General features: G+C 41.2%; 1 protein-coding gene across 1 annotated transcript; it reads right to left on the minus strand.

The window, feature by feature from the left end:
- Positions 1–368: 368 nt before the first annotated feature.
- On the minus strand, positions 369–13,498 carry mtrf1l (mitochondrial translational release factor 1-like). The gene is made up of 8 exons (XM_012878417.3): positions 12,881–13,498; positions 11,101–11,180; positions 10,851–10,955; positions 10,604–10,682; positions 2,139–2,302; positions 1,695–1,812; positions 982–1,118; positions 369–772 (listed from the first exon to the last, which is right to left on the minus strand). The coding sequence occupies exons 1-8, from the start codon at positions 13,290–13,292 to the stop codon at positions 560–562; spliced, it is 1,308 nt and encodes a 435-aa protein (XP_012733871.2). The 5' UTR covers positions 13,293–13,498; the 3' UTR covers positions 369–559.
- Between the last annotated feature and the right edge of the window lie 843 nt (positions 13,499–14,341).

Genomic DNA, 14,341 nt, shown 5'->3' on the forward strand with positions numbered 1-14,341 from the left:
CATCTAGTTTGCTGATGGCTAAAAAGAGGAGCAACTATTTAAGGGATCTTCTATCAGAAACCAAAATCCTTCCACCCTGACAAAAGTCTGACTGCATCATTACAAGCCCAAAATAAATTTGGTGAGCGTTAGTAAACTTCTGACCAATACTGTATGCCTTCATTGATTGGTCCATCTTCATGCTACAATCCGATGGAAAACATATAAGCAATTAATCAATTTTCAAACGGTGTCACTTTTGTTCCTTCAAGAAAATGTGTTTGATCCTTCAATCCGGAATTTCAACAAAGAACAAATCTGTATCAAACCCACAGGACACACATACCTCCTTCACTTACATAGCAGAACGTGAAAGTCAAACCATGACAAGCTTTTTAAAAAAAGAAAATAACATTTTACTGGTTCACATCCATGTGGTCATATTCTTGCAGTTTAGAGAAAGTACTTCGACCTCGGTTCAACGTATCACGGCAAATATTAATGAGAAGTCAAAGCAGAGTACAGCTGATCGATATCACAGTGTTGCATTAAAAAGTTTCCTCTGGATCGGGGGCCAAACTCATGGCTCCACCTGATTTCCCTCTTCCAGCAGCTCCATGAGGGCCTCCTGATTGGAGAATTCCTGCAGAGAGGAGTTCATCTCGTTCAACAGATCCTCCCCCAACAGGAAGCTCCTGACGTCGTGCACCGTCATGCTGATGCGGTGGTCGGTTATACGGTCCTGGGCATAGTTGTAGGTCCGGATCTTTTCCGATCTGCCTTTGGTGCCGATCTGAAAAAGCCCGTTGGATCATTTTGCATGCATCTCACTGCTTCTACAATTCACAGCAGCAATATTTTACATGAGTAATCATTTATAATGTCATCACAAGGGTACTACATTTCATCCAGTTCCGGGTTTACAGTTAACGTATTAAAATCATTTTTCTTTTATCTGTCACTGAAAAATGGAGGATTACATTTAAATGAATATAATCTCACTTGGACTTTGCGCTGGTTGTAACGCTTGCTGGTCTCCTCCTCCAGCTTCATGCTGTACAGTTTGGCTCTCAGAGACTTCATGGCCTTCTCCCGGTTCTTCAGCTGGGAGCGCTCCTGTTGGCACTCTGCAACCAACCCTGACACACACAAACCAACTTCTGTGTTTAGGGCTGTGTTGTGAAATGCCACACAACTTTCATTATTTCTTAAAAGACTCAAACCCCAAGCCAATCATGGGATATGGCCGCTTGCACTAGGCCAAGTTCTGCTAGAGGTCTCCACCTGTCAAAAGGGGCGGTTTCATTTTCCACTGCCGCCATATGGATTGCTCAGTGCGAGGGATTGCTTTACATCCTGCAGGATTTTTGCATGTTTAAAGTAAATTTCTTTAAATCCACTTTAAACTATAAAGAAATGTCTTAATTTGTTGTTCAAACTGAGAAGAGGAGGACCCTTTTTTGCCCCTTCTCTTTTTGAAATGTGCAATTTCTATCTAGGATTTCCTGCTAATGCATGCAGGGTTGCAAATGACCTCTTTGTGTTAGCTTTGAGAAGATTGATAATAACAATGCAGCGTAGTTTAGTTAAAGATGGCTGTACATCTTTAACTACACACAAAAGTAGCCATGTCATGTTAACCCAAGTTCTTCAGAGTAACAAACACAAAAAGCATTAGGTTTGGTTTTAAATAAGGTGTTTTACCCAGTTTTTACCTGTTGGAAGATGGACTATTCTGACAGCGCTGTCTGTTGTATTGACATGTTGACCGCCAGCTCCGCTTGCTCGTGTTGTCTCGATCTTCAGGTCCTTTGGGTTTATCGTGAAAGAGATCTAAAAAGACCACACGGGATAAAACAGAGTCAGAGAAAAATGGCAACGAAACTTCTACGTGCCGGATAAATAAGTACTGATACCAGACATGTTCTGTCGTGGAGAACAAAGTCCAAATGGGCCAAATTTATTTTTATTTTTGTCAATAGCCTCTATAGTTGTTATTTTAACATCAAATGCCATTCTCATTAACATGCATCATATTCAGAAAATAAAATGCTCTCTTAATGCACTCATTTTTTTATTATTTTGTTTTGTATCGACAGTAACAATTAGTATATCAGTACTTCATGCTTTTATCATCTAGCCATATTGTTCGGCTGTACCTCGGTAGGTTGAGGCAGTACAGCCACAGTCATGGTGCTGGTGTGCGTCCTGCCCTGTTTTTCAGTCTTGGGAACCCTCTGAACTCGATGAACTCCGGCCTCAAACTTCATCTTTTTGTAGCTCTGGGAGCCGCTGATGCTGGCTGACGCGTGCCGCAGTCCGCCTGGTCACATTCAAGGAGGCAACGCCACACATCAGTAAACAAGGTTTTACACGTGTTCACCTTTATCTACCTACAGCAGATAATGCTTTTGGTGTCTCCTCAGTTAGTGTGAATTCAAATTAGCTGGTAACGGAGGCTAAAAGCTGTCGCCTGTCACAGACGGGCAGCTCTGACTTGTTCCTTCTTAAAAAGGACCCCAGCCTCAAAAAGGTCACATCTGTTTATTCTAAATCGATTTTATCAAGCTTTAAACCACTGTCATGCATGCAGCATGGGATTATTTACACAGAACGTGACCGATATTTACACTGAAAATGGGAGTTATTGTACGACCAACAATAATCTTCCTTAGTGAAACAGGCTGAGGGATTGAACACACACAATGCGTTTCTGGTCGGAGTTACTACCTGATAGAAAAATGCATTAAAAAAATCAATTACATAGTGTTCACTCTAACTTGTCAAATATCTTTCTTTTTACACTACTTTCCTTACTGTTGGTTACTGACTGGAAATACATGACTTGCTCTCGGTGTATTCTTTGCATTTTTGCCTACAACCTTTTGGTCTTCGCAGAAATTAAACAGAATTTCCCCCGAATGTCTGAAACTATGACAAACATGACTGACATCGCAGACTTTAGTTTTATTTTTAGAAAATGTCTGTTTGGACAGATGACAAAAGCGCAGAGTTCTGTAACTTGAACGTTTTAACTACAGTAATTGCAGTATTTTGCTGTGTGCACGAATCAAATGACGGAGCGTTCGTCCGATACATTCATGCAGCTGCACAGTAATCTACATCGTCTGTAAAGGGTCTGCTATCTGACTTTTTGACTCGAACATGAGTCTATGAGATGCTAAGGACTATTTGCACGCTTTAAGCTTCTCAGGAAGCAGGAAGTGTTGTTGGTCAGTGCAACCAACTGAGTTCATGAAGAAAATAAAGTTTGGAAACATTATGTCTTGTTGTGTCTGCGTGTTATGTGTAAAGTGTCTGCATTCTGACCTGGTGTCTCATACAAAAAGTTCACTATGGTAACACATAATGACAATAAAGATTCTTGATCAATTAATTCAAATCAGACAACAATGTTGGGCAGAGATAAGATCCAATAAGATTTCATTTTAGCATGTGCTAAAAAGCAAAATTAATTTAAAAAAAATTACATATATGACCTTAGATATATATGAGACCTTTAAAAAATGCACACAACATTCTTCAATAGAGACAGGGCATCCTCATTAGGAATTTTATTTCAAAATAAAAGTTAATCTATGTCTTTGTGAATTGCAAAACAAAATCTTAATGCCATTCCATTCTTCAGCTTCAACTATGTGTAAAGAAAGGATCATCCTTCATCATGTAACAGAAAACCTATTCCTCTATGGTTTTATATTAAGTAGGCTTAGCCATAAACAACATTTAATCCACTAAAACTAAAAATATAACTCCACCTTTTAACAAAGGTTAAAAAGTAAAACAACTGGACTTCTGTTATGAAGCTGAAGACGTTTTGCTTCTCATCCAGGAAGCTTTCCCAGAAAATGTCTGGAGTAGTGAGGAGTTCCACTACTAACACAGGAGTTAGATTCACATGTAAATTCAGCTGGAACTGACCGCCCTAACAAAGGAGAGTTGTTAGGCTCATCGTTTGCCTGGCTCACAGGAGGAATGTTGAGGTCACATGTATGAAGGAATCAAACCTATCGCTGTGTTGTAAGTTTTTGAAAGTTGAAATCTTTTTTTTTCCTCCCCCCCCCCTTTTTTTCCCTTTTTTTTTTCTCTCTTTTTTTTTTCAAGAAAGTTGAAATCTGAGCCATCAAACCTGAGCAGGTGTATGGCTGAGTCTTGTCCTGAGGAGGAAGCTCTCCTGTGTTGAGCCATGCGTCTGTGAAGAGGTTGTTTGGTTTCTCCAATATAAAGAACAGAATATTCCTCACTGCACTGAACTGCATACACCTCCCTGCTGATCTTAGGTTTGGGGGTTTTGTCCTCAGGATGGACCGGCCTCTGTCTGATTGAGAAAGCTTCCTGGATGGGAAGCTTCAGAATAGAATCTTCAGCTTCAGAATAGAAATCCAGTTGTTTCATTGTTTAACCTTTTTTTTGGATTGATCGTGACCTGGGTGACTGAGAATCTTCACCAAAATAAAGTCATAGCTGATTAAAGCGTAGCATAAAATAGATCAAAGATTTTGTGCAAAACACAATGACTGCTCAGAATGTGCCTCAGACTGGTAAATCCTTTCTGGTGCACCTCCTCCAACCTCCTTTTTCCTTTTTTGAAAACATAGGAGGCAATTGTGGAAATAACCACCCAATGAAAATGTCACAACAATATATATAATATTGTCATAAACACGTGTTATGTGCAGTCTGCTGTGGTCTTGGCCCAGACTTACTGTAAATTTCAGACCAGCTCTTCTGGATTTATTCTGAGTGAACATGCGAAGAGTACCACCCAGAGGTGTGACCAAGTCACTGTGTTGCAAGTCTCAAGTAAGTCTCAAGTCTCTGTCCTCAAGTCCGAGTCAAGTCTCAAGTAAAGACAGGTAAAGTCGAGTCAAGTCTCAAGTAAAGACAGGTAAAGTCGAGTCAAGTCTCAAGTCAGGAACCTTTAATTTCAAGTCATTTCGAGTCGTTCTTATTTTATTTTTTTATATATAATTCGCAATTATACATAAAATTCAAATAATAGACCATTTGTTCTTTTTAAAATATGTATTTATCTCAGATGATAGAACATGTGTAGCTGAACACAAAGTATAAAAAACATTTTTAAATTGGACCACTTTACTGCGCAGTTCTGTTAAACTTGATATTCAATAAAAAAAAGACAAAAATGCTGACATTTCCACAGCACAATACAAAGAACCATAACAGCAGTTTTTTCCTCTTTTCTCTGACCTGGTCACTGAGTGAACATGTATTTTTATGTGTCCATGTTTTGAGTGACATAAGAAACAAAACAAATATATCAACTGAACAATTAACAAATCTGCAATTGAGGATACTGTATTTCAGTTAACTATTCTGCATTGCATTTGCAAAAGACCAAACTGGCCAAAAGTCTGTCTGTCATTTGTGCACGATGAGGACGTAAAATGATGCCACCATAGCTGAAGACGCGCTCCACTGGAGCACTGCAAGCAGGCACTGCCAAAACTCTGGTGGCCACATTAAACAGTGAAGGAAGAGTGTGCATGTTCATTGCCCAGAACAAGAGGGCGTTCTGTCCATCAGCAATATGGAGGTAATGACTTAGCTGTAGTGCTGGACTTGTCTGGACATCCTTCTTCTGCCTCTTACAATAAGCAGCAAACAGTCCTCCATCTTCACAGTCCTTTTGATCTTTATCACCAGGAGTCACGTGTTGCTCCAACTTTGCAGGATCTGCAGCATTTTCCAGGATCAGATCTGAGAAAACATCCAAGTAACAGCGGCAAAAGAGTCTGTATTAGAATTTTAGACAATAAATAAATAATACAGAAAAAGAACACCAAATACAGTCTTTACCTTTAACTTTTTGTGTCACTTCTGTCTTCATGTCCTGACTGCCCAACACATGGTGTTCCACCCACAACAGAGAAAACGCTGGATCCAAAGCAGCTGCTTTGAGGTACACTGGATCTGAAAAGGGTGCAGTGATCCCTTCTTCTGCTCTCGCCATTTGCACACTGATAAAAATTCCAAGAAATCTTTTGTTCAAAGATGCCTGGAGACTGCTGACCAGACCATTCAGGAAACGGACTTGCGGCTTCAGTTTCTCAAGGTGGTGATTGAGGGACAGCACGGATGGAACAACAGCACTGATCGTGACTATTTTCTCACCTTGTGTCAAATCAGTTGCCTCTTCAAACGGTTTCAAGATGTCCACAATCTCCTTCAACAAGTTCCACTCTCGTATTGTGAATAACAACTTCTTGTGCCCGGCCTTTTCAAGAATAGCACAGAGTTTTAGATGTTCACATTGAAGAACCGCCTTCACTTGTCTCACTGTTGAATTCCATCTTGTGATTACAGAAGCAGGGATGCCTTTCCGTTCACCAAATTCAGCTTCAAACACATCTTTCAATGTTGTGCGTGTGTGCAGTAGTGAGCTGAGCTTAGATAGCTTTGAAAGGGCAGGAGATGCCACTTTGGTCTCTGTCAGGCCATCTCTCACCACCAGCTGAAGTGTGTGAGCAAAACATTGCAGGCGATGTTTCTTTCCCAAAGAAGCACCGACTGTTTCCTGATCTTCCAAGGGTAAGTCATGCCAGAGCTCTGGGTCGTCAAGATGATGATTATCATCAGGTTCCTCACCTTGGTCAGTGGGAAAGCATACAGTGAATGCTTTTCGCATATTGGCAGCATTGTCACTTATAATGTAATCTAGCTTATCTTTGATGTTGTATTCATCGCATACAGCTTCAAACTTTTCACAGATTCTTTCACCTGTGTGCGAGCCTTTGAAGCGCTCAAAGGCCAACAGTTTTGATTTTACCTCGAGCCTCTCAATTCCTTTTTGTATCCAGTGCACAGTGATGCCAAGGAAACCCCTCATCTTTCGGTCTGACCAAATGTCCACTGTCACTGAAACATGATCAGTCTGGCTCAGCTGGGTTTTTAACATCAAATGTTTCTCAGCAGCAAGATCTTCTATTTTTGATGTCATTGTTCTGCGACATATTGGGCTGTATTTGCTGTCGACTACTGTCAGAAAGTGTCGAAAACTCTTGTTTTCCACAATAGACAGGGGCAGATTACAACCAATAATTAAGTCACGTAGTAAGGCATTTGTAATGGCTTTCTGCTGTGGATGATTCATACTGTACTGCCCAGCACGAGTGTCCAGAAATTGTGATATGGAAGGCTGTTGAGGTTCATTTGTGATCCTCTTATTCATCTGGTATTCTTCAAATCTGTCAGAAGTAAACAGATGTCAGAAAATAAATTACAGCCATTCATGAATTACATTTGACTTCAGTTTACTCGTTCTTTTCATAAATAAACATCAACACTACAACATAGTTTTAAAAAAATGAAATAAGTATAAATGAAGTTATCACAAGTAAACTCAGGAAGGTCTGGTGCATTTATTTTTCTGCTTTTATTTCTACTTATGTTAGTTTCAGTCCTCCGTAAATATGGGACAGATATTCTAAACACAAAATTTATTTGGGACAATTTGGTCTTTTTTTCCCCCAGCAAAGCTATACCACTTGGAAATGGGTCTGTACGACATGTGACAGTCACGCCGGTCAGTGCATTAAGTCAAAAACAGCAGGGTTTCCCGCAGCGCTATCTTGGCGTGGCGGCCGCCACGCCAAACTCACGCTACCGCCACGCCAACATTCCAAAAAAAAAAAAAAAAAAAAAAAAAAAAAAAAGTGACGTTAACACGCGCTTTCGCGCGTACGTGAATGGCATGGAAAAAACACATGGATACCCCCGCTCCGCGAGTCTGTCCGCGGAAACCGTGTCATCCCCCTCCCCCCGCTCCGCGAGTCGGTCCGCGGAAAACGTGTCGTCCAGCCCCCCCCCCCCTCCGCGAGTCGTTCCGCCTCGCATAAGCAAATTCCTGCGGGAAACACTGAACAGTTGACTTAATGCACTGACTGCAGTAAACAATATATTGTCAATATAATTTCCCAACGTAGATGTCTTCAAATACACTAACCATCCTTAGATGATACTAGACCCGGCTCATCATCATGATGGGACAGAGCGCAGCAGTCTCTAAACTCCCTCTTTGCAGAGAGCTCGAGTTGTAGATGGTCCGTTTTGTTGTCCAGTGAGCGTACGTTGGAGAGCAAGATGGATGGAAGCGGCGATCTAAATGGGTTAGCCTTTAGCTTAGCTGCTAGCCCTCCACGGTAGCCGCGCTTCCTTGGCCGGCTCAGCCGCTTCCTCTTCACTCTACTCCGGCGCGAGTTGCCGGAAGTGGCCGCGGCCTCCTCGGCCTCTGGGTCTTGAGAGCGGAGCGCTCCAAAGCAGCGTAAACAGTTGAGCGTAGAAGTGGTTACAAGTCCAAAAAACACTGCATGACCGTAATTCCAGCAGGCGTTGGCGGTCATGCACTAAACGACTCGGTAGATGAGTGGTTTCCAGCGAGTTTACCGGCATTTTTTGTGAAAAAGTCTGCGAGTTGGTACAGAGCTGTACGCAGCCGCAGCCTCTCGGTGGCGCAGCCGGCTTTCTGTTCCGGAGCCCCGCTCACTATCCACCGGCTTACTGAGCTAATACGGTGCACATTATTTGTGGAGGCATTTGAAGGACCGGATTTAGGGTAAATCATCACCAATTTAACCGGGAGTACACATGCTAACATGAAGTTAGCTAAAGTCAACTATCTTACAGCAAAAGAAAAGTGCCACCTACCGCTCTTTGTGAAGCTTCAAATGCCGGACAAAGTTGGACGTCGTGGCATCTCCATCCGATATTCTTTTCTTGCATGTTTTACAAGTTGCAGTTCGTTTTTTATTTGAAAGTTCATAACCTACGTAGCCAAAAGAAATTACTCGCGGAAGCATATTCGAGCGGTTATTTCGTTCCCTGAGCTCTGTAGCTTCGCCGCGTTTTTTTAAATGTCCAAATCCTGTTAATTTGATTGGTTGTGCTGCCGCTACGTACACATACATACATAAGGAGAGAGGAAAAACATAGTGACGGTCTGTGCATATTGATACGGAATGAGTGAAATTAATTAATGACGCCACTTTATAAATAATGTGTTTTAAATTTTAAGACTTTGAGTAAAAAATATCAAGTCTTTTCAAGTAAACAGCTTCAAGTCGAGTCAAGTCCGAAGTCAATGGCATGAAAGTCCAAGTCAAGTCCGAGTCTTTGAGCATTTTTTCAAGTCAAGTCTCAAGTCGTGATTTTAACGACTCGAGTCTGACTCGAGTCTAAGTCATGTGACTCGAGTCCCCACCTCTGGTACCACCTACAAGAGGTTCTATCTAAATTAACTTCTTATAATCTTTTAACAAATACTAATCCCAACATTTTTTAACTAAACATTTAAATCCAGCTCTTCCATAACGGTCAAGGTAAAACTTTCACTGGAGCCTGTGGGCCGTTTCTGGGATTTGGACTCACAGCTAAGAGCTCCCTCTTGAGCTTGTTAGTTGTTACTGCAATCTTAGCTGCAAGGAAAAACGAAGCAGGTGTTCTTTACAGGGTTAGAGCCACTGAGCTATATAATATTTTGCCGAAAAACTGAAGTCACTAGCCGCCATCTTGCTACTCCCTAATCTCACAGAATCCCATAGGATTTGGTTGCAACAACAAGCAGTTTTCTGGCTCTGTGAAAACGTTTCTACAGTCAGTAGATGTACTAACAGTATCAACTACTAGGAAATGATGTGCTTAAATATTTTACATGTAATTCATATTTAATTTAGATATATGTATATATAAGTATGTGTATTTGTATATATATATATATATATATATATATATTTTTTTTTTTTTTTTTTTTTTTTTTTGTATATTGTATTTATATATTTATAAATGTTATATATATATATTTAAATGAATAAAATGCAAAATATTTCAGCACATGACTTTCTCAATACTTGATACTTTTAGAACATAACATAAAACTATATGGCATTTGACATTTTAAAAAATGTAAGCCCCCCCTGAACATGAGAAAATCATCGTTATTCGATGCTGTAGCGCACGTATTCCCTAGTTACTGGGGGGAAATAGGGAGTACCAATATGGCGGCTGGTGGCTTCAAAGCGACTCGTTCTAACAGCGGGCGATTAGCACTCCAGTGTATTATATAGCTCAGTGGTTAGAGCCGAGACGTGTGGCTTGATAGGTAATCGCCATCACCTCCACGTTTCAGCTACAGATAGAAACACGTATGACAGTCGATCACTTTTGGCAGCACAGACCAACACAAACGCACTCACGTAAACATTTGACATCGTCTGTCCTAAAACGGTGCTGCTCAAGAAATGTTGGTAGGTTCAGTCTTATTTTTGGTCACAGTACTGTTTTAGTAATCAAAGCACACGGCTGCATCTTCTGCAAAAATTAATAATCATCAAGCAGTTTCCCTTCATAACCAGCGAGCCAGAGCTGACTGAGCAATCTGGACGATTTCATCCTCCTGAGGTTTTACAACAGATTATGTGAGAAACACGCAAATAACTAACGGATTTCTCCTTGAACTATAAGCATAGCTGTCTACAGTGTCACCCTATTAAAATGTAAAAACATGGTTCCAAAAAAAAAGGAGGTGAAAGTATGTAGAAACTGGTTTCTTAAAGTTTGGCTGAACGATGATGGGAGAGCCACTGACCTAAATCGCTAGACATGTGCTCCAGTACGTCGAAGGACCAGCCGTGGTACCGGGCGAAGCCTTCATACATGTCGAACATCTTCAGGAGAGAGCACAACAGACAGCTGGACATCAAAGCACACCAAGGTAGGCTTTTTCTGCGCTGGCTGCATAAACAGACATTTACATGACCCTGACTTCTATCAGCTCAACTCATCCTAAAATGTAACCGTCGCACATCCTCAGCTGTACGTTTTAAAGAGCAGACCTCAGCGGTGAAGAGCATGGCCTCCTGTCCACCGACCCCAGCGGTGACTTCCAGGACCAGGTCGCTCATGTCGGCCTCCTCCTCGGGGATCAGCAGCTCCAGGACCTGGATGGTCAACATGTCTTATCAATGAGGATTACAATAAACAGCACGTCACAACACCGCTACTCTGACCACTGAACGACGTTAGCTATCCATGCAAAGACCCGTTTTCAGGTCTTCTGGTTCATTTTGAAGCAGCGGGCTCTACCTTTTGTCTGAGATCTTGAATATCTCGCAAACAGCTTTCTCTTTCCAGCTCGGCCAGTTCTCGCAGCGCTGCGTCGTCGTCTTGGAAGAGAGGCAGGAATACAGTTAAAAACAGAGAGTGCACACGTCATTCGCCGTTGCTGCCTAACATGCAGCTCAGGCCATGCATTTGCCCCACTGGTAAAGGCATAAAAATAAATCTTTAAAATAAATTCTTCCTGTATTAAAGTAGCATATTATCACACTAGAAAAAAACCAGTACATTCGTTCACTGAGGGTGAAAAAAGGTTGAAGGAAATAAATATAAGTAAAGCGTTTTTCAAAATGTTCCCATTTTTTAAGTGGATTAGTGAAATAAGGAGCTGTTACTTAATGATCCATTCTTGTTTTTGTTTTTTTTACTTCCTGGGCTGTAAGTACGATGTGACACAGAGGCCCATTTCTGTTTACCACTCTTCAAAATGGGAAAGATGAGAAAACCTGCCAGTAAAGAAGAAAAGTGGGTGTTTTTTTTTTTACAAGTTGGTAAAGGTTACAAGAAAAATCCCCATTTGCCTAAATTAGCCTCGTCTCCAAGCTTACGGTCACATAACTGCACCAAAGAGAGGCATAATGTAGACAACATGTGTACAGAACAACCATTAGACAATGCTTAAAATGCAACCGGTTGTTTACCAGGAACGCAAGACACTAATTTTATCTTACCATTATACAAGTAAACAGTTTGCTATATGATACAGAGGCCAGGGATTATAAAGCTCTTTGGAAAACCACAACATTTGATGAATATCAGATGGCCTCTGCTAGCAAACAGAAAACCGGTTGTCACAGGGCCTTCTAGCAGGTTAGTTGTCAAAAACAGATGGTCAAATTAACATAGAAATAGCTCAACAGAAACCAAAACACCTGTCTTCTGGGGTGATTACAGTCCCCAGACCTGAATCCACAACAAAACATGTGGGATGAGCCAAAGAAAAGAGAGAATAAGTGAAGATCCAGGGCTCAAACAAAGGGTGGGTGCATGTCAAAGCAGCTGACATCCACTGTCATCTACAGTTAAGGATCTCTGATGCTCTGGGCCTATTTCTCCTCTTAAGGCCCAGTTAGCATATACAGCATCAAAAATATGCAATATACTCTCTCTCTCTCTCTCTCTCTGTATAAACCAATCTTCTGACATGTTATCAGTGAAAACAGAGTCCTTGGCTGGGCAGCATGGTGTGGTACACATGATTAATTACAGGTGTACCTGTAATCGTAGCGGAGGTTATCTTGTAAATGCTGTTAATGAATAAAGTTGGACTTTCTACCCCACTTGGGTTCATGTGTAGTTTTGACTGTGAAACTATATATATATATATATATATATATATATATATATATATATATATATATATATATATATATATATATATATATACACACACACACACACATACATACACACATCTTTACCAGTATTCCCAAACATTGTGGATGCAGCTGTACATCTGAGAACATGCTTCTAATGGACACTTTTTCCCACATTTTTAAAAATATTTTCTTTTAATAACTGTACAGTATTTTTTTCCTATGTTGCCCTCACAGTACAGTCTCTTTTTATTTCCATATTCTTTCTCTGTGTTTATCTGCATGCTTCTTTTTACCTTTCCCTCTGCCACTGATACACCCGAATTAACCCCCAGAAGGCAAACTAAAAGTTATTTCTAATCTGTTTTAATAAAACACAGCAGACAGAGATCCGTTTGACAAATGGCTACTCAAACCTCCTCCCTGCTTACCTTTCAGGAGCATCTCGGTCTCCATGATCTCTTGTTGCTTCTTGTCCAGCTCTCGGATGCTCTGGATGAGAGGAGCCAGCAGGGATACTTTGGTTCTCTTTTCCTTCAGCTCATCTTCACTGCACTCATCGTCTGTCGCACTGTAAGTGACGGCCTGCAAACACTCATTATACTCTTTCTCCACCTTTTTCAGGTGCTCCTGCAGAGAGCGTTTGGCAAACAGCTCATCCACCGACAGCAGCTTCATCATCGTCATGACCGGTCGACCCGTATGAAGGAGTCTCTGGTTTCTGGCAGGGTGGTGGGTGGGGTGCTTGCAGACAGTTTTGCCATGGACACGTTGAGGGGTTTGAAAGTGGGGTGCCCACTCCCTTCTTCTCGAGAGAAGGCTTACAAGTCTCCTGTAAGCCATTCTATCTAATCGCTCGTTCTGTGACAGTGGAGCAACCAGAATCTGAATTAGTTTCTCTGTGGAGCATGCTGCTCTGCAGGCCACTGTGTTTCAGTCCATTTAAGATCTCCCTGCAGTTTAGTCCAACAAAATGCACCACGCTTGTTTATTCTCAGAAGACAGCCTGCACCAAACGACATTAGCTTAGTGTAAGAGGGCAATAACGATAACATAAGACGTTAATTTAATAAAACGTCAATCTTTTTGGTCAACTTTAGTTTCCAGGAGCCATTTCAAAACACGTATAAACATCAAAAAACATACATTTAGCCTTACAGCTACAAGGCCATCTGCTAAAACGGGAAAGCTGCTTTGCGATGTCGTATTTATGACATGGCTCAACCTACAAAACATTAGATAATTGAAAAGAAGTCGACAACAACGTCGCAGCGCCAGTAAAACTACTGAAAGCTACTATCAGTAAATCTCTGTTATCGGACACGTTGCTGTGATTATAAAAAAGACTAATTTTAGCGATTCATTGCATCCAAACAATCAATAAATTGTTTGTTAACGCTTTCCCACCTTGCTAAGGGCGCAGACATGTTGACTGTGGTACGCATGCGCAAGAACCGGCGACAGCTCTTTCACTCTGAGCTGTTAGCCCCCCTAGCGGCTTTAAAGGCTCACTGCAGTCCTCCTGGGTGACGAACAGAAAATAATTTGTAGTTAAAACCCTTTACTCTGAGAGCCCTAAAAAAAAGTCCAATACAAATAGTTGACTTCAGAAGGAAGTTAATAAGTAAGCAAAGCCCATATGCGTGTAATTCTTATAAGAAACACATTCTAGGAAGGCCTCAGAGGTTTGTTGGAGAACATTAGTTAACAAACAGCATCATTAAGACCAAGGAACACACACACAGCAGAGAAGTTACGGCTAAAGTTGTGGGGAAGTTAAACGTGGAGTTAGGTTATAAGACGATATCTGAACATCTCACAAAGCACCGTCATCAGACGAGTGTGGTACAACTTGAAATCTTCCAAGACATGGCCTTCCCCAGCACATTAGC

This window comes from Fundulus heteroclitus, chromosome 22, assembly GCF_011125445.2.
Source record: "Fundulus heteroclitus isolate FHET01 chromosome 22, MU-UCD_Fhet_4.1, whole genome shotgun sequence".
NCBI lineage: Eukaryota > Metazoa > Chordata > Actinopteri > Cyprinodontiformes > Fundulidae > Fundulus > Fundulus heteroclitus.